The sequence below is a fragment of the Moschus berezovskii genome, chromosome 21 (assembly GCF_049115385.1).
Source record: "Moschus berezovskii isolate FMDL1 chromosome 21, NW_MosBer_1.0, whole genome shotgun sequence".
Lineage (NCBI taxonomy): Eukaryota > Metazoa > Chordata > Mammalia > Artiodactyla > Moschidae > Moschus > Moschus berezovskii.
The window spans coordinates 36,865,736-36,884,559 of NC_142480.1; the positions used below are offsets into that span (position 1 = coordinate 36,865,736).

General features: G+C 46.3%; 1 protein-coding gene across 2 annotated transcripts; it reads right to left on the reverse strand.

Moving 5' to 3' along the window:
• Positions 1-396: 396 nt before the first annotated feature.
• SNUPN (snurportin 1) lies at positions 397-18,087 on the reverse strand. Of its 2 annotated transcripts, XM_055418107.2 has the most exons (10): positions 17,931-18,087; positions 14,733-14,895; positions 13,020-13,167; positions 12,649-12,711; positions 8,612-8,716; positions 8,282-8,378; positions 7,045-7,142; positions 4,262-4,339; positions 2,656-2,736; positions 397-985 (listed from the first exon to the last, which is right to left on the reverse strand). In XM_055418107.2, exons 2-10 carry the CDS (start codon positions 14,888-14,890, stop codon positions 662-664), a joined length of 1,152 nt encoding a protein of 383 aa, XP_055274082.2. In that variant the 5' UTR covers positions 14,891-14,895; positions 17,931-18,087; the 3' UTR covers positions 397-661. The 2 variants fall into 2 exon arrangements, with proteins under 2 accessions (XP_055274082.2, XP_055274083.2); XM_055418108.2 differs by lacking the exon at positions 12,649-12,711.
• Between the last annotated feature and the right edge of the window lie 737 nt (positions 18,088-18,824).

The following is an 18,824-nucleotide window of genomic DNA, read 5'->3' on the forward strand; positions in this document are numbered from 1 at the left end:
GAGCTCAAGAGCAGGGATGAAATCCTGTTCCACACCATAGCCCACTCTACAACTCCAGACCTAGCACAAGGCTTATTTTCTGGAAGATGTTCAAATGTTGGTGGAAGCAGTGAATGAACTCTATTTGCATTTTATCTCTGGCTATGTCGAAACCAGAGAAAATCACACTTGTCTTCTCAGAAGAGGGAACATATTCAAATACCAAGAACTGCAGTTCCTGGTAAGACCTTTTAGAAAATGACGTTACCAACAGCAGCAACTAGAAACTCAGCAGAATGCTTAAATGCTAAACAGAGTGAAATGGGCCAACACTTGAACAGTCACGGTTTAGGTAGCCTGAAGGAGTGGAGGTGGGGGAGATTCCTGACAGCTTAAAGTTTAAGAACCACAAATAACTTCTTAAGAATGACATATATTTACACTGTGGATCTGTGATACATTTTCACAGGAGGTGCTGCTCAAATCCGAAGACCACCCAATGTGGGAACCTTCCCCTATTGTTAAAGCCAGCATTTCAGATAGGAGACAAGCTCTTTCCAGCTGGAATGGCTTCGGAAGGTCTGCCCTAAAATGAAGTCACTTTGTTCTTGTCACTGTCCACCTCCCCAGCCTTCCTCTGAGCCAACCACCATCCTGTGACTCCCAGAGGAGGCTGCCCTGCCTAGTTCTCCATGAGGCTCTCCGGGTGGTTGGGGCTCTGGGGAGGGCTCCTCAGCTTGGGAGTAGATAGGTGCTCCAACTCATAGTGTCCATTCTCAGAGGCCCTGGGTGTGAGCTTCCCCATTATGCCCTCCTTCTGGCTCTTCTTGTGCTCAATAATCTGCTGGAGCTGGTAGCCAGCATATTCTGGCTTGGTGGTCAGTGGGCAGGCTGGCACAGCTACGCCAAGAACATCTGACACCATGTAGGGGCGCAGCCAGCCCACCAGAGGAGTGCTTCCAGGGCTGTAGTGGGTCTGCCTGTGGTAGAAGAGAAGGCCATCCACCTACAAGAGAGGAAACCTGGGATGAGAAGGGATTCTGGGGCCCACGTCTCCAGGAGAGCTATGCACACTGCGGCAGTTCCTATGGTCCAGTTCTTTTTTCCTGGGTCACTGCGGATGAAAGAGAGTCCTCTTTTCTCACACATGCATTTCTATAAATGAAGAAATGGTCTAGAAAACAAAATTTTCGTATACAAAAACACATAAAGTACTTTCCCGTTTACAGGGTGCTTTCCTACCCACTATTTCACCCTCTTGAAGCACGTGTTACTCAGTTGTGTCTGACTCTTTGCAACCCTATGGACTATAGCCCACCAGGCTCGTCTGTCCATGGAATGTTCCAGGCAAGAATACTGGAGTGGGTAGCCATTCCATTCTCCAAGGGATCTTCCAGACCCAGGGATGGAATCTGTCTCCTGTATGGCAGGCAGATTCTTTACCATCTGAGCCACCAGAGAAGCCCCACTTTACTCTCCTACCCACCATGAAAGTGTCTGAGAGCTGGGGCTGCTCTGGCTCCGGGAGTTCTGAGGCCTCCCCCAAACACATTAGGATGAAGTAGAAATCCACCTTGATCCCAGGTCTTCTCTCCTCTGATTCCATGTACTTGCTACCACCTGGAGGTCCCAGGAGTGGGGCATGTGCTCCACACAGGGAACAAAGCAGGGAAACTGGACAAGCCCCTCCAAGATGCCAGACTGCTGAGTGTAAGGGAAGCAGCCAGTCAAGCAGCCAGCATTTCTGGCTGCCTGAACCTCCCCCTAAATTGTTTGAGAGCTACGTTCTGGGAAACTCAGTTTTTCTCAACGGGAAGACCTCCCACAGTCCCATATTTTCTTTTCTGTGATTCAGTGACTCATCTCTAAAAAGCATTTATTGTCACTGGGGCATAAGGGTTATAAATAAAGATGGTGTTCTTACCACCTTCTTAATTGACTCCCAGAAATGAAGGCAGCTCAGCCTTTGCTATTTCCTTATTCGGGAAGCTGTGATCCTTTTAGCAAAATTATATTCAGTTCAAGCAAATACTTGTGGGTGACTAGGCAGAATTTTAAAGGGTACGATGGGCAAAGCAAGTCTGTGTAGAGGGTACTGGCACATTCTGAGGAAGACAAAAGGCTGCCCAGGGCTGAGCAGACCCTGGGGACCTGAGACTTTAAGCACTAAAACCCAGGAAGTCCTAGGCAACCTGGGACAAGTTAGTCACTCTGCTGCCCTGCCACTGCTCAGCAGGCACTGCCACCCCTGGGGACCATCTGCTGGTCGGAGGAAGGAAGCATTAGGAGTTCAAAGCCCTGCAGTCTGTCGGCCACAGAAGCGCCTTTACATCGTAATCAGCCGTGGCAGTCAAACATGGGGCTACTTCTCATGCCTGCAGCACACAGCAGGCACGAAGACCCGGGAACGGAACCCTCACTCTCTCTGGGCCTCAGTTTCTCCGTCTGTAACATGAGGGAGTGAGATGAGCTTTCCTTGCAGGGCCCTTCCGGCTCTGGCCTTCTGACTTATCTGACTCTGAAGGGTCATGAGCACATCCTTTCCCGAGAGTCACCTTTCAGCCCTTTTTCTGATGCTTTGACACAGCAGTCACAGGCACTCTTAAGACTCCATGTAGCCGAGTTTCCCTGTGTCCCACAATCACATCAGAGCAATAGAGACAATGGTTTTGTTACCTCAAAAGGGAAGTCCATAGACAGCACCTTAAACAGGCTCTCAGGGGTACAAGGGAAATTCTCCAGTCCCACAAATTTAAACTGAAACATAAATTAGAACAAATAATTAGTATATGTTACAAACAATACTGGTTTCAGCAGTTGAAGAGCTAACAATATATCAAAGAAGAAAAATTTCAATCTCACCCTAACCGGCCCCCCTCTACCTATCCTAGGTAGAATTACTAGGCATAGAATTCTCAACCTTGTTTTTTACAGAACCATCTGGGAAACTACTGATGCCCAGGCCTCACCCTGAAATTCTGACTGAACTGCTCTGGGGTGGGACCCAGGCATTTTTGTTTTTTAAGCTCTCCAGTTGATTTTAACATACGGTCAAGACTGTGAACCCCTACCCTGTACTAGGTGTAGGGATTCTGTTATTCTCCCAACCCTATGACAGCTGCCCCAAACGAAGGGCTGGTGAAATGCCACAATGGCAAAAAATTTTATACTAAAAGAGCATAAAAAAGTGATGAGGATTATGACAACCTCTCAGTCAGATTGCTTGGGTCTGAAGTGCACCTCTGTCAATCATTTAATCTCCATATGCCTCCATTTTCCTGTCTATAAAAAGGGATAATAAAAGCATCTACTGCATAGGGTTGTCATGCAGACTCAGTGAGACAGTACATGTAGAGCACACAGAACAGCATCTCAGAGGAAGCAGTACCCATGTTCTTGTTGGACCTTACTGATAATATCACTGGAAGTACTGGCTCCATTTACTGGCCTGTAACCGGTTATCTAGTTGCCTTTAAAAATGCTGTAAGCAACCCAAGCAAATGCCAGTCTATAAAGCTTAACAAATAAAATGCAATGAAAATAGCCGTCCTGTGTTTAATCACTGAGCGAATAGCAAAGACACTTGGGCTATCATCCTGGACCGTGGGACCTTGGGGAAGGCAGCACCCTCTCTCTGAGCCTGCATCCTCATCTATAAAAAGAGGGAACTCACTAGATGAGGTTACTCTTAGCTCAGATACAAAAGCAGGGGTTCTCAAAGTGGGGTCCATGGAGCAGCAGTATCAGTTTCACTGGGGAACTTGTTAGAAATGCAAACTCTCAGGCTTTACTCCAGACATACTGAATCAGAAACTCTGGGGGTGAAGCCCAGGAGCTTGAATTTCAACAAGTCTCCAGTGGCTATGGATGCAAGCTACAGTTTGAGAACCACCGTACTAGCATTCTAAATAGCATTATTAATAAAAGAAGTTATTAGCATTTTCTATCAACCGCTATTTATTGAGTGCTCACCCTAAGTATTATGCTAGAAAGACTTGCACATTTACATCATTTGGTTCACAGATCAGCTCTGTAAGGTAGGTGTTACTAACCCTATTAAACAGATGAAGAAATTAAAGCCAAGTGAAGACATTAACTTAACCAAATAATTGTTAAAAGCCAAAACTGGAATCTGGATAACTATTAAGTCCATACTTTTCCCACTATGCCATGCTGCCTCAAAAAGAAAAAATAATTTTATCCATAATGATTGAATTCAGACAACAGAGCAATCCAAACTGATCCCCAGAGAGAACTCTGCAGTCCTAACACCAGGCCTTACTGGATTGAGCTTGGTTTTCTCTCCCAGTCCTTCTTCTTCTGGTAACTTTGAATGCATCCAGTAGAATCGGAAATCAGTCTGCCAAAGAGACAGGGAAAGATGAAATAAGGCTCCCTGTTTCATGAACAAAATATTGTTTTATGAGCAAAAACACCCCATCCTAAAAATCTGCTTGATGGTCAAAAGGCACAAATGTCCAGTTATAAGATAAAAAAGTACTAGACATTGAAAGTACAACACAATGACTATGGTTGACTTTGCCGTCCGGAATACACGATGGCTGTTGCGAGTTGCTGATCCTAAGAGTTCTCATGGCAGGGAAAAAAACACTATTTTTTTTCTTTTTTGGTATCTATGTGAGATGCTGGGTGTTACCCTACTGTGCCATATACGTAAGTCAAGTCACCGTGCTGCACACTGTGAACTGACACAGTGCTGTACATCAGTTACACGTCAGTAAAACTGTGAAAAAACCTGTCACCTGACTGATGAAAACCTGAGCCCTCCTCTCATTACCCTCAATTCTGCTAGAACACTGCTACAAGGTCAGGAAGATGTCATAAAATCTTCGGATGTATTTTCCTTAAATCCAATGGGATTATTAATAGTAACAATGCCAACATTTATCACTGAAGGCCTACTATGTCTCAGGCTCCATGCTAAGGACCTTACGCGCATAATCGTATTAATCATCAACCATCCTCTCCAAATTGTATTCTTACTATCTCCCTTTTACAGGTGAGGGCTCAGAAAGATTATGTCACTCATCCAGGCGCACACAGCATTACCACAGGACCAGGACTCTACAACTCCAAAGCACACTGTGTTCACTTTTGTCTTACTTTCAGTTCAGTTCAGTTCAGTCGCTCAGTTGTGTCCGACTCTCTGCGACCCCATGAATCACAGCACGCCAGGCCTCGGATTAGAAACTACTTTGTAGTTTTAACTTCTCTGCTACTGCTGCTGCTAAGTCACTTCAGTCGTGTCCGACTCTGTGTGACCCCATAGACAGAAGCCCACCAGGCTCCCCCGTCCCTGGGATTCTCCAGGCAAGAACACTGGAGTGGGTTGCCATTTCCTTCTCCAATGTGTGAAAAGTGAAAGTGAAGTCGCTCAGTCGTGTCCGACCCTTAGCGACCCCACGGACTGCAGCCTACCATAAACTACTATTTCTGATACACACCCTTCTGATGATATTTAGGGACTTTTCTTTTTCTTTTCAAATTTCTAAAACCAAAAAAAAAAAAAAACACACACACAAAAAACCCCCCACAGTCTTTTTTTTTTATATTATCAAAATATAGGTGGCTTTAGTTACCAAATTTGTAGGTTATGAATGTATGTTATGAAACATCCTTCAACAGAATTAAAGAAAAATAGGTTCTGGATTGAATTTGTGAATTCTGAGTTTGGGGCTTGGCTCTGCATTTGGGCAAGGTGCTTAACATCTGCGGCTCTCAGCTTTCATGTCTAAATGATCAGGAGTAAAAACAATAGTACATACTTATCTCTTAGAGTCGTTGTAAGGGATTCAGTGAGATCATGCTCACAAAGTGCTTAGCGATGCAGGTCTTGAATATTATTTTTTGAATTAGATGCATGTTAAAATTCTGAACTACCACCATCTGGCACAATTTGGAAACCTAGGTTGGGGTAATGGCTATGGAAAGAAGCAGTCTATGGTGATAACCTGTGATTCGCATACTTGGGCCTCTGTGAGGATCACTTGGAGGCTTGTTAAAACATAAGCCCCATCCCCATAGTTTCTGATTCAACAGGTTGAAGAATTTGCATTTTGAACAACTTTCTGAGGCCACACATTGAGAACTACAATGATAAACTATTAATAACTGAGAGGGAGCATTAAAAACCCACTACTATAAAACTGGACAAAGCTTGCCAGGTGGCTCAGTGGTAAAGAAGCCATCTGCCAATGCAGGAGATGTGGGTACGATCCCTGAGTTGGGAAGGTCCCCTTTTGAGTAGGAAATGGCAACCCACTCCAGTGTACTTGCCTGGAAAATTCCAAAGGAGCCTGGTGGGCTACAGTCCATGGGGTGGCAAAGAGTTGGACATGACTTGGTGACTAAACAACAGATGAAACCGGGACAAGGATGGGGGAGCACAGGAGCAGAGATGGACCCTGTGGGGTGACCTGGCCTCTCTCTTGATGACTGCTTGTCACTTGTAAATATCACCAATCTGAGAAAAATGTTGTGGGAAGGTGACACTTGTGGGGAGAATATTGGGGGCAGGGCATTTCCTCACTTGGAAAATCTGCTTCCAGAGCTGGCCCCTCAGGGGTTCATGCCCTTATAGTCATACTAAGGAGGCCCTAACATTCAGGGTCAGGATGTGGCTGGTAAGGAGTAGAGCTGGCAGAAGTCTATCTGATGGTGCTTAACATTCCACCTTTTCTTCCTGGTGCCGCCTGCACTAGGCAGCATCCCCTTACCCGCAGTCTTCCCTGCCAGCAAGCCTCCCACACTCTGGAGAGAGGGGAGGGCTACAGCTTCCACGAAGTCCCAGCCTATCCCTCCACTGTGTTTCTCTTTCCTCCCCTCGAGAATGGCTATGCTTCGCTTGGTTCCTCCTACCTCTTTTTAGAAATGAAGCTAATTTAAACACACTCAAAGATGCAAGGAACATTAGGTGATGTTCTTGATATACCACATCCTGTAAACACCAAGAAGCTGGTCACGGACTAAACCCACGTGCTGAGCCACTTTCCTGGGAAGAGAGGAGAAAGCAGGAGAAGACACGAGGAGAGCATCAGTCCTTACCTGACAATCATAAAACGGGTGTCCCCGCCAGCACATCACGTCCAGAACGTAGTAGGTCTGGTTCACCTCACTATAAATGCAGTCCAGAATGGTGTAGTCTGCGGGCAGAAAGTCAGTACAGGGTTCCCATCAGGGTTCCCTCCACCATAATCTAGACAGCCCCATCTTCGGGGCTTGGGAACTACATCCAACGACCCTCAGGGATCACAGGAAGCACCAGCACTCAGGGACAAAGTTCTTCACAGCCTTTTCCAGCTGCTGGTACAGCCCAAAGGTGGCCTGAGGTGTGTCCACATAAGAGGGGCCAAGGCCATGCCACATGTGAACTCTCAACCTTTAGATAAGGTTTAAGAGAAGCTCAAGTTTGAAGGCAAGTAACCTTCCAATTTAGTTGACAATTACTTTTGAGTTCCTATCACAGGTACTGCGTCCTGTGGGGAGTATTAACTGTAAGTCATCCCTGCTTTTAGGGAAGTTACAATCCAGTTGAGGAGATAAGGTGATCGAAGAGGAAAAAAGCAATGTATAGCACAAACTAAGAGAAATGAGAGTTCCAGGAAAAGGGGACTGGAACATCAGGAAATGTTTCACAAACAGACAGAATATGAACAGTCTGGTGGGATCAGAGGACTAAAATAACAGGGCGGGGGGCAGGGGAGGGCCCGTTTCAGTCCAGAGTGAAAAAAAAACCAGTGGAGGGATCTGGGCTCAGGACAGAGGACAGCAGCAAGCACCAAGGGAGCCTGAGCCAGTAGAGACAGGAGAACTGTGTAGGCCCAGCTCTGCCAACTCCTTGCTGAATGACCGCAGGCAAGTTATTTAACCTTTAGTCTCCTCGGCTGGGCCCAGGTGGGAGGCAGAAGCTAAGGTGAGGACGAAGATAAAGGAGAAAAGGGAATTTGGTAGGAAGCCCCAGGAACAGCTTACTGTATGCTACACTTGGTCTTCTGAGGGACCTTTCCCCAGAAAACCGCACCTGTCACCTTGTGACGGAAGTCCATGGGAAAGGTGCATTGACTTTAATTCAGGGGTTTAATTCAGCAGGCCTCACAAGTGGCAACTATTCTGCAACTGAGAAGGCCTGACCTTGAAGGAGAGCCCAGTGGGCAGGACAGTATCTTTGTGCAGTTCCAAAGGTGTCCTTTCAAAGTGGGTCTTTAAAACAACTAAGCAAGTAACCAAGCACCATCTCTTACTGATTATAAAACTTAATAAACAGACAACTTTATGTAGGCACCTTTTGATGTTGTTGAGTTTCGCCTGTTGCCTCCTGGCAGAAGGGAAGAAAACCTGTTGACACAGTAGCCACTCTTGGTATAGGCACTGGTAGAACCCTGTGGGGAAAGACAGTTACATCAGGCATCAAGGTCCCCTCCCCCCTTTGCTTCCACATTTTGCACGGGTGCCATCAGCCCAAGGATGGCTCTCACCAAATCCCTCCTGCAGGAAAGCATTTCAATCCCTGGGCAGGCACAGCTGCCTGACAGATAAGGTACATAGAGCGTGCAGAGAACCCCTTAAGTTGCAGGCCAGGCATGTTGGCACAGGTGTGGGAGCAGCTACTCACCTGGGAAGCCACGATAAGGGCTCTTTTTCCAACAGGGCACACGACCACAATCCATTCCTGCCCCAAATCTGAAGGGACGTCAATTAACCACTCTGATAGCATTAACTGGGAACACAAAAAATGGTGTTAAAAGTGAACAAGGCTGATGATCTGAGTAGAGAATGAACTTGTGGACAGAATGGCGAAAAGTGAAGATGGGATGAACTGAGAGACAGCACTGACACACATACATCAGCCCGTGTAAAACAGAGAGCTGGTGGGAAGCTGCCATCAATACTGAACACAGGGAGCCCAACCTGGCACTCTGTGATGATCAAAGGGCATCGAATGGGGTAGGAGGGAGTCTCAAGAGGGAGGGGAGATATATATATAAAACTATGACAATTCGAGTTGTTGTATGGCAGAAACCAACACAACAATTGTAAAGCAATTTCCCACAAATTAAAAACAAACAAACAAAAACAGTCTACAGGGGTGTGCTGCTCCTGTGTTTACAATGACAAAGAATTTATGTCCTGGGACTTCCCTGGTGGTTCAGTGGCTAAGACTTCTCCTTCCCAATGCAGGAGGTCCAGGTTCAATCCCTGGTTAGGGAAGATACCACAAATTGCAACTAAAGATCCTACCTGCCACAACTAAGAACTCAATGCAGCAAACAAATAAATATTAAAAAGAAAAGTAATATTAAAAAGCCATATATATATATGGCTTCCCTGGTGGCTCAGATGGTAAAGAATCTGCAGCAAGGCAGGAGACCCAGGTTCAATTCCTGGGTCAGAAAGATCCACTGGAACAGGAAATGGCAACCTGCTCCAGTATTCTTCCCTAGAGAATTCCACTGACAGAGGAGCCTGGCGGGCTACAGTCCATGGGGTTGCAAAGAGTTGGACACAAGTGAGTGACTAACACTCTCACTTCATGTATATATTATAATGAAAATACATGTAAAAGAATGAGAACAGAAAACGGTGACAGTGCGACTTCCACCTCACCGGCTCTTAGTAATCAACTCATCTCCTGTTCACCCTGAACTTCAACTTCTCACCTTCATTATCTGCATCCATACACATTCTCACTGCCTCACCTCCTGTACTGGAGGATGCGACCCTCTTTCTTTCCTTACTTTGCCCCCCCCACCTACCTTTATCACACCATTATGTTCTAAGGGTTATACCCCAGAGACGAATAAAATCCTTTACCTTGAGATGCTCTAAACTAGATCAAGTCCCAAACTACTGACCCAAATACTACACTAAAAGATGTTAGGAAATCTACCTTAAAAAAAGAAAAAAAAGGCTGTGGTAAAAGGAATTTGAAAAGATCTGCTCTTCCATTCATCACTGATTCCTCCCATGATACCAACACTTTGGCCTGTCAGGTAATCCCTCCCACTCAATCTCTCCCACCTCTCCTTCCCTGTAGGCCACAAAATACACAACCCCTAATCCTCACATCCAAGGCAAAAATGAAACTTTATACTCCACATTTCTATTAAGCTCTTCCACTTTCTCTTTAACTATGAATACTTCGTATTTCCTGCTGCTGCCTTCCCACCCACTCTGACACCCTCAGTCCAGATTTGCTGCCTCTCATCCCGGCCTGACCTCCCCGCAGCCGAGCATCTCTATTCCTTCATCTCCCCTCCTTCTTCCACGGCTGGTGTGATGCTGCCAGTCACAGTCTCCTCGGCACATGCTCCCTCGACTCCACGACACACCACTTTTCTGTTTTTCCTCCAAACAGTCCTCCACACACTCCCCAAAACATGTAAACAATCTTCAGGGGGCTGTTCTAGGTCCCCCTTTTCTCTTTAGTTAGATGCTATCCCCCGTTGGGGTGGATCTCATCTACTTTTATAGCTTTACTTGCCATTCCAAAGAAGACGCCTCCTAACTCTCTTCTTTTTCATCTCCAGACTTCTTTTCTTTGCTCCAATTTTGTATTTCCAGCTGTCCACTTGGGATCTCTTTCTCTGCTGGTCCTTTCTGTACCTTAAACTCAGCATATCCAAAACAGAGTTCACTCCCTTCTGGACCCCAAGTACTTCTCATCCCTCAAACACCCACCCTTCCCCTTCTGCGTTCTGTGCCCTATTGATAATATCATCACCTCCCTCTGTGTTATTCAATCTTAAACCCCAGGCATAATCAACAATCCCTTAAACAATAGTAGTAATGCAACATCAAAAGCACAAATGACGAAACAAAAGATAAATTAAGGCTACATCAGGCTGTAAAACTTCTGGGCTGCCAAAAATATCATTAAGAAAGTGAAGACAACCCACATAATGGAAAATATTTGCAAATCATGTATCTCATACAGAACTTATAAAAAACTCTTACAACTCAATAACAGAAGACAAATAACTCCACTTTTATATGGGCAAAGAATTTGAACAGACATTTCTCCAAAGATACTGGCTAAAAAGCAGCTCAACATCATTAGTCACTAGAGAAATGCAAATCAAAACTATGGAACAGCACTTCACACCCACTAGGATGGCTATACTCAAAATGCTGGACCATAACAAGTATTGGCAAATATGCAGAGAAATGAAATCTCACACATCGTTGGTGGGAATGTAAAATGGTATAGTCACTTTAGAAAATAGTCTGGCATTTCCTCAAAAGGCTAAACACAGAGTTATCATACGGCCTAGTGACTCCCTCCCAGGTATATATCCAAGAGAAATTAAAACATATGTCCTCACAAAAACATGGTAAACAAATATTCATAGCAGCAATATTCATCATAGCCCCAAAGTGGAACAATTCAAATGGCCATCAACTGATGGATGGAAAAACAAATGTGGTATATCTATACAACAGAATATTACTTGAAAAGGAATGAAGTTCTAACATATGCTACAACATAAATGAATCCTTTTGCTAAATGAAAAAAGCCAGACACACTTTTACTGCCCTCAGTAAACTCACCATCAGCTCTTTTAGCAAACCTAGCTCCCTACCACAGTCTCTCTCTTCCAGGCCTTTCTACACACTGATGTGGGAGTCAACCCATGAAGTCCCACCTCTGCCCCTGGCTCAAAAATTCTCAGTGCTTCCTCACAGTCTAGGCCAGAGTCTAAATCCCTGTACATATTTCTGCTATCTACCTCCCCCAACCCTATGTTGCTCCATCCGCACACACCCTCTGTACATCCCTCCTGAACACATCATATATTCCTCTCCCACCTCTGGGCTCTTGTTCAGCCTTACTGTGCTGCCTGAAACACCCTGAAATGCTCTGTACCTATGCCTGTCCTACCCACGATTCAAACCTCTCTTCTCTTTCATTAACCTTTTCCTGATATTGAAACCCTGCTTCCTTCCCTGCTGGAAGTTAATATCACTTTCTTACTGAAAAAGCATTCTCTAAACTTACTCTAAGAGTGCACAGGCTATTTCCAGCCCATGTCTACTTTCTGAGCATAGCCTAGCTTAACAAAGAACAGGGCCTTCAACAATGTTTGCCGGGGACTTGCCCAGCAGTCCAGTGGTTAAGACTCATGCTTCCACTGCACAGATTTGATCCCTGATCAGGGAACTAAGATTCCACATGCACAAGGCTTGCTCAACAGAACTCAACTGTACTTTGTCACAGAAGATGTCGTCTGTGCTATATTTGAGGCAGAGAAAGATGATGGGAGTGTGTGCACCCAGGAACCATATTCTAAAAGTAGGAGAGGATGCTGAGGTGACAACACACTTGGGTTACAGAGAGAAGTATGCAATAGCATACTCAGATACATGCCCTACCTCTGGAATACCTGGGTTGCCTAGAGCACTGGACAGTCTGCATGCCTGCCTCCCCTATGGCACCACAAGCCACAATGGTTTCTGCTCTGGACTTAGCAGGGCACTGAGTGAAGTTTGCTATAGTGGTCTGTTATAGTGGTCTCAACCTCAGCTGGCTAGCCTGGGGGTGCTGGGCAGTTCCCAGTGTTCAAGGGCAGCTGTACTTCCAACCTCCAACCACCTGAATGTTAAAGATCCAAGACTAGCATATTAGTCCACCACTTGAGAAAGATTACTAACCTGGGAGGTGGAGTGGGGCAGTGCTGGGCTGGGCAGGCCTAATCCACAACATCTGTATAATGACTAGTAAAGAAAGACAAGAATGGAATCAATGAGCATATCAATCGCTCAGGAGTTTTTGGCAGCAGGTCAGAAGCCTCTGCTAACAGCATGGGGTGATGATTCTGAAACCCACTATCCAGACTCCATCAGCGACACCCATCAGCACACAGAGCTGTAAGGCATCTCTTCATCTCAGAAATGTTCAGCACTTTCAACGCAGTTCCTATTCTTCCTATCTCGTTCCTCTCTGTTCATGGTAAGTAAAGAGCTCTGACTGCACAGTAAATGGAGCAGGACCAGCTACACCTAACCTTCTCTGGCCCACTCACTTGATTAGCATAGCGTTTTGGCAACGTCTTGCCAGTGTCAACGTCCATTTCCTCATCATCTTTCTTTTCTTCTTCTTCTTCACTCTCCATCCCTGACCAGTCATCTTCAGCCAGTCTTCTGGCATGGTTCACATAATCCAGCCGCTTTCTGGGGGGGGGAAAAAAAGGCATAAGGCCAGGTCTTTATGTCTCACAGAAGACACCCTACAATGTGACAGATGTAATTCAAAGTCTCTAAATTCAGGAGCAATTTGGAAATTGTGGTGGGAGTAAGAAATGATAGAATTTCCTTAACTAGTGACCACCTCCTCACAGATCCTAAATAGGAAACCCAGTTTAAGCACGCTTGGCTTTCTTCAGAGTTTCCTAGGAACAAGCAAAGTACAATATTTAAAGGAATTTTCAAGTTTTGCTAGTGGCTGATCCCACTCCCTCCCACTCCACCCTAGACGCTCATCTCCATGCAGGTGAGAGCTGACACTTCTCTGCCTGGCAGACATCAGTCTGAAGGCTCTCAGGGACTGCAAGGAGGAAACAATGGGATGCAGTGAGAAGTCTGAGACAGGGATAGCTTCTGGGGTTTTCTGAGGAACAGCAATGCATCTCTCCTAACTTCCAAAAAAGACCACTTAGAAGAGCTAAGGAAATCTAATAATAATGTATCGATATTTATTCATCAGCTGTAACAGTATACTATAAGATGTGGGGAATTCCCTGGCAGTCCAGTGGTTAGGACTCAGCATGTTCACCGCCGTGGGCCTGGGTTCAATCCTGGGTCAGGGAACTAAGACCAAGCTCAGCGTGACCAAAAAAGAGAGAGGGAGGAAGGAACGTGATGTCTAGAAGACATATTTTTCACCATGTACTCTTTTATGTATTGTGAATTTTGAACCATATGAATGTATTATCTATTCCAAACTAATTAATCACAATTAATTAACTGTGGAGGTTATGGGGAAGGCGCGGTCTGAGAATGTAATCTGCAAGCAATCCAGAAGCCACAGGGAACCATCTCTGCTACACACGTCTAGCAATGAAGCAGTGGGCAAAATGGAGACTGCATCGAAACTGCAGCTGTTGAGTTTCTCCTAACCCTTAATTCCTTACCCAGAAGGGGCCTGTGTTGCACTGAGGATAGAAGGACAGGCCTCGCCTTCAGAGCAGCCCAGCCTCAAACACTCGCTATCCTATAAACTCTCTTTCCCTGTTTGCTCAGCTTGGCGCTGAGACTGAAGTGTATGGAAGACATTTCCTCAGATTCCCTGTGGAATTATTTGTCTGGAACTCCCAAGGGCTCCACAGAAACATCTGGGCTGAAGGAAGACAGGAAGCCCACACCAAAGCCAGAAGTCAGAGTGCAGGAGAAGCCACACAGGGAATGTGGGGAATGGAAGTCTGGGCGTGACTTTCATAAGTCCTTAAACTGCAAAGCTCAGGACTGCTGCCAGGAAAAAAGAAAAGAAAAAGTTAACCAGATAGTTGAGCTTTTGCTTTCAAACTTCAGTCTCTCCCTACTTCCTCACCTTTTCCCAAGCTCTGGATGTCAAGGATGTCTACCTCTACCGGGATTTATCCCTCCTGACCTTGTGAGCAAGAATAATCTACAAAGGGTCCACTTTGAAGGGGGTTCTGTAGAGACAAGCCTGGAGCCTCCTGTGTGGTTCACAGCTGCCAGCCTACAGGGAGAAGCTAAGGAGTTAAAACATCTCTTACAATTTCTGCAGTTCCAGTAACTGGCGCCGCCGCTCACTCTGCTCCAAGGAACTGTACTTGGACTTGTACTGGGACAGGCGGGGGTGTGGGGCAGCTGTGCTGTTCAGATCTTGAGACACAGAAAAGCTACCAGCCAGGGCTTGACTCAGCTCTTCCATCTTCCCTACAAAGGAAAACATAAGAAAATGGTTCATTCATTTTGTATCACCTCCTGGGTACAGGCAGTTATGATGTAACATGATGGCTACATTCCTAAGAAACCTCACTTAATCCAAAATCACAATTATTTCCATTGGGAAAAAAAGGAAATTAAAAGGTGAGTTACATATGAGCAAAAGCTTTTTTCCTTACAGATATTTTAATAATGATCATTTTGATAGTTCTGAGTGTATAAACTTCAATATCAATCACTAAGCTAATCTACCTGGTGACTGAATTTAATTTTTGCTCTTTGTCATCATTCACCAGGGATCTTGTCACTAATTCCTTATTATCACTGACATTCAATGATGTGATCAAGTATCTATTTTTTTCCTGAATAGTTCTAAAAATGTTTTTTGATAACTAATGTAATTGTCTTTTTAAGACAATTTTTTAAAAGTAATTTCAGATGCAAGTTTGATGGGCTGTTTAGTTTTCTAATAAATGCCAACTCACATCAAGAAAATCGAGCTCCAGGAGAAGTGCTGGTTCTGAAGCCCTGGGAGGAAGACAAGGAGCCAAAAAGCCAAACTGGGCAGCTACTTTCTTGGTCTATAGTTTGTTTTGTATGTTTGTTTGGGGCAGGCAGAAGCAAGGTTTCAAGGCCACATATGGAGGACTCACTTGGAAAAGAACTAGAATATGGAAGGCCACCTCCCAGTTCAGTTAACACCAGCTGCCCTAAGAGTGTATAGGACTAACCTGTGGCACATTCAGGAGACAGAGTAGATGTCACACTAGAGACAGACTACCAAGGGCAACCCTAAAGAATGGGAGTGGAAAGAGACGATTTCACACTTCGCTCACCCTTCCCTGAATGAAAGCATGGGGCAGGACAGAAATTTGTTGCTGTTTAGTTGCTCAATCAAATCTGACTCTTTGCAACCCTATGGACTGTATGTAGCCCACCAGGCTCCTCTGTCCACAGGTTTCCCAGGTAAGAATACTGGAGTGGGTTGCCACTTCCTGCTCCAGGGGAACTTCCCCACCCACGGATGGAACCCGAGGCTCCTGCTTGGCAGGTGTATTCTTTATTATTGAGCCACCCATGAAGCCCTGCACAGGTGCTTACCCAAAGATTAAATGTGTGCCTCAGGAAATTCCCTGATAGTCCAAAGGTTAGGACTCTGTGCTTTCCCTGCCCAGGGTTCAATCCCTGGTCTGGGAACTAAGATTCCACAAGCTGCCACGGCCAGGAAAAAAAAAGTATGCCTCAGATTGTAAGTAAACAGGAATATTTGGGAGAAATTTGACTCACACAGCTGGGCTGGACCAACCCTTCAAGTTCTAGTATAAACCAGAGGGCACCACTCGTGCTTAACTCCACCCCAGGCCAGGTCCAGTACTCTCAGCATCAAAACCAACAGGTTCATTTCAGAGCCTCCATAGTTAAAAATACAAGTCTATGGGCCTCTACTTGGCAACGAGTTATTTTCCATTGCACACTTGAACTCAGATTTTATTTCTTAATTTACAGCATTAGTGTTTTTTTTTTGTTTGTTTTTTTAATGCCTGCTGCAGGGTTTGTGGGATCTTAGTTCCTCAACCAGGGATGGAACCCCACTGTGAAAGCACCAAGTCCTAACCACTGGACAGCCAGAGAATTCCCTAGTTGTTTTTTTTTTCTAATTTGAAAGGACCTTTGTGTGTGTGGTTAAAAACACATGACATAAAGTTTACCACTTAATCATTAAGTGTACAATCCAGTTGTGTTAATTACATTCACTGTTGTGCAATTTCCAGAACTCTCTACTCTTGCAAAATGGAACCTTTATACCCACTAAACATGAATGGAAAAAAAAAAAATTAAAGTTTATCAGTATGCATTTGGGGCGTTCAGTTCAGTTCAGTTCAGTTGCTCAGTCATGTCCGACTCTTTGCGATCCCATGAATCACAGCACGCCAGGCCTCCCTGTCCATCACCAACCCCCGGAGTTCACTGAAACTCATGTCCATCGAGTCGGTGATGCCATCCAGCCATCTCATTCTCTGTCGTCCCTGTCTCCTCCCACCTCCAATCCCCCTCCCAGCATCAGAGTCTTCCAGTGAGTCAACTCGTCGCATGAGGTGGCCAAAGTATTGGAGTTTCAGCTTCAGCATCAGTCCTTTGGGGTGTACTGACACCTATATGTTATGCAACTGGGGGTGGCCGTTCATGGTTGAGGCTAGGTGGTAAGTACTTAGGATTCTAAATTGCATGCTATTTTCTGTATTATTCGGTACTTTTGTGTAAGTCTGAACACTTCCATAATAAAATTTTTTAAATATTATATCTTCGGTTTACCGAAGTAATGACCAAACCAAAAATACATTTATTAGGCCTCAACAGGTCTTATCGTGGTGTGGGCTCATGTTCTGCCAAGAACTATAAAATCCTTAAAATTGATGCCTTGTGTATTGGGGCGGCTCCCCCGCCCCCGCTCCCCTGTACCACGCTTTATGGCTGTCCTTGGCTAGCTCCTGCTCTTTCAACCCATTCTTCGGATGGAGATAACGCAAGGGTTTTGACTTGGCGGTCTGCATCCTCCACCTACATTCATCCTCTAACTCAATTTCCGACCAGCCCAGGCCTCTCCTCCGAGCTCCAGACCCCGCATGTTCCCCGCCACGGCTCCTTCCTCCTTTCCCTCCCCCTCCGGGGACCCCCGCGTCGAATCCCCCAGCCCAGGATTTGGGCTTCCTCGGCGACTCCCATTGGGCTTCAGTTCGGGGGCTTCTACCTGCTCCATCCCCGCCACATCCCCGCACTGTTTTTCTCTATGGACCGGGTGCATGACTCGTCCCTCCCCCACAAAAGTATCCCCGAGGGGGATGCCTGGCTCGACAGCCGGGAACTTGAGAGTGGAAGCCCGCCCAAAGAGAGGCCCCGGCCTCGCTCGGCCCCTCCAGATCATGCCTCGGGGGGCCGGGAGCGCGGAGCCGACCCGAGGGAGTCACGGCCAGGAGCCTAGGGACGGTTTCGGAGCCGGCGAGGCCTAGGCTCGAACTCAGACTCACCAGGCCGAGGTGACGATTCCTCGCGCTGCCTCCACCGCCGCCGGGCCGACCAATCAGCTTCCGTGAGAGCGCCGGCCCCGCCCCCTTAGCCGCCGCCGGGCCCACCCACCGCGCGCGGGTCGTTTCCGGCTCCTCCGGCAGTTGAGAACGCTGGGAGTTACTTGGCGATTCGGTTACAGGTTTGCGGTTACTTCCGTCCTCAACGGCCGGGTATTTTCCAGTCCGCCCGGATTTGGGGTCGCCTTCTGCTTGTGTTGTGACCCGCCTGCAAGGTGACTTGGCTGGGCCGAGGCCTCAGTGGGCACAAGCTGCTCCAGGTTTCTTTGGCCAACAGCGGGAACTCCGATCTCGTGGGCGGGCATTCAAGTTCCTCCAGCGCCTGCGTTCTGTCGCCTCCCCCGGATCCGCACAGTCCTTGAGGGTCCAGCTGCAGTCCGCTCCCACTCCCGTGCCCGTGCTTATACAGGCAATGGAACTTGCCCTGAAGGACTGCCTCCTCCTCACCCGCCCCGCGGACCCCTGTCTCAGTTAATCGTCCCCTCCCCATTTCCTCCCTAGAACACTGGAAACCGTTAGTCGGCTGTGAGCTTGGCAGTGGTAGGGACCTGGTTTGATTTCTGCCTCCGGCAAACGGAAAGGTACTGGTGAAGGAATGACTGAATTGGTGCTAACGGTAGGGGGAAGCAGCTGAGGTTTAGGAAGTTAATCAAACTAGACAGCGGCCTTTGTAAACTAGGACTGCAGAGATGCAAAACAGAAATGTGAATAGCCATTTATTGAATACTTACGTTGAGGCGGATACCGTGTTTCCATGCATTATCTTATTTAATCTTACAGTAATACAAGGAAGTAAAGACTGAAGCACAGAGGTTAAGTAACTTGGTGGAAGCCACA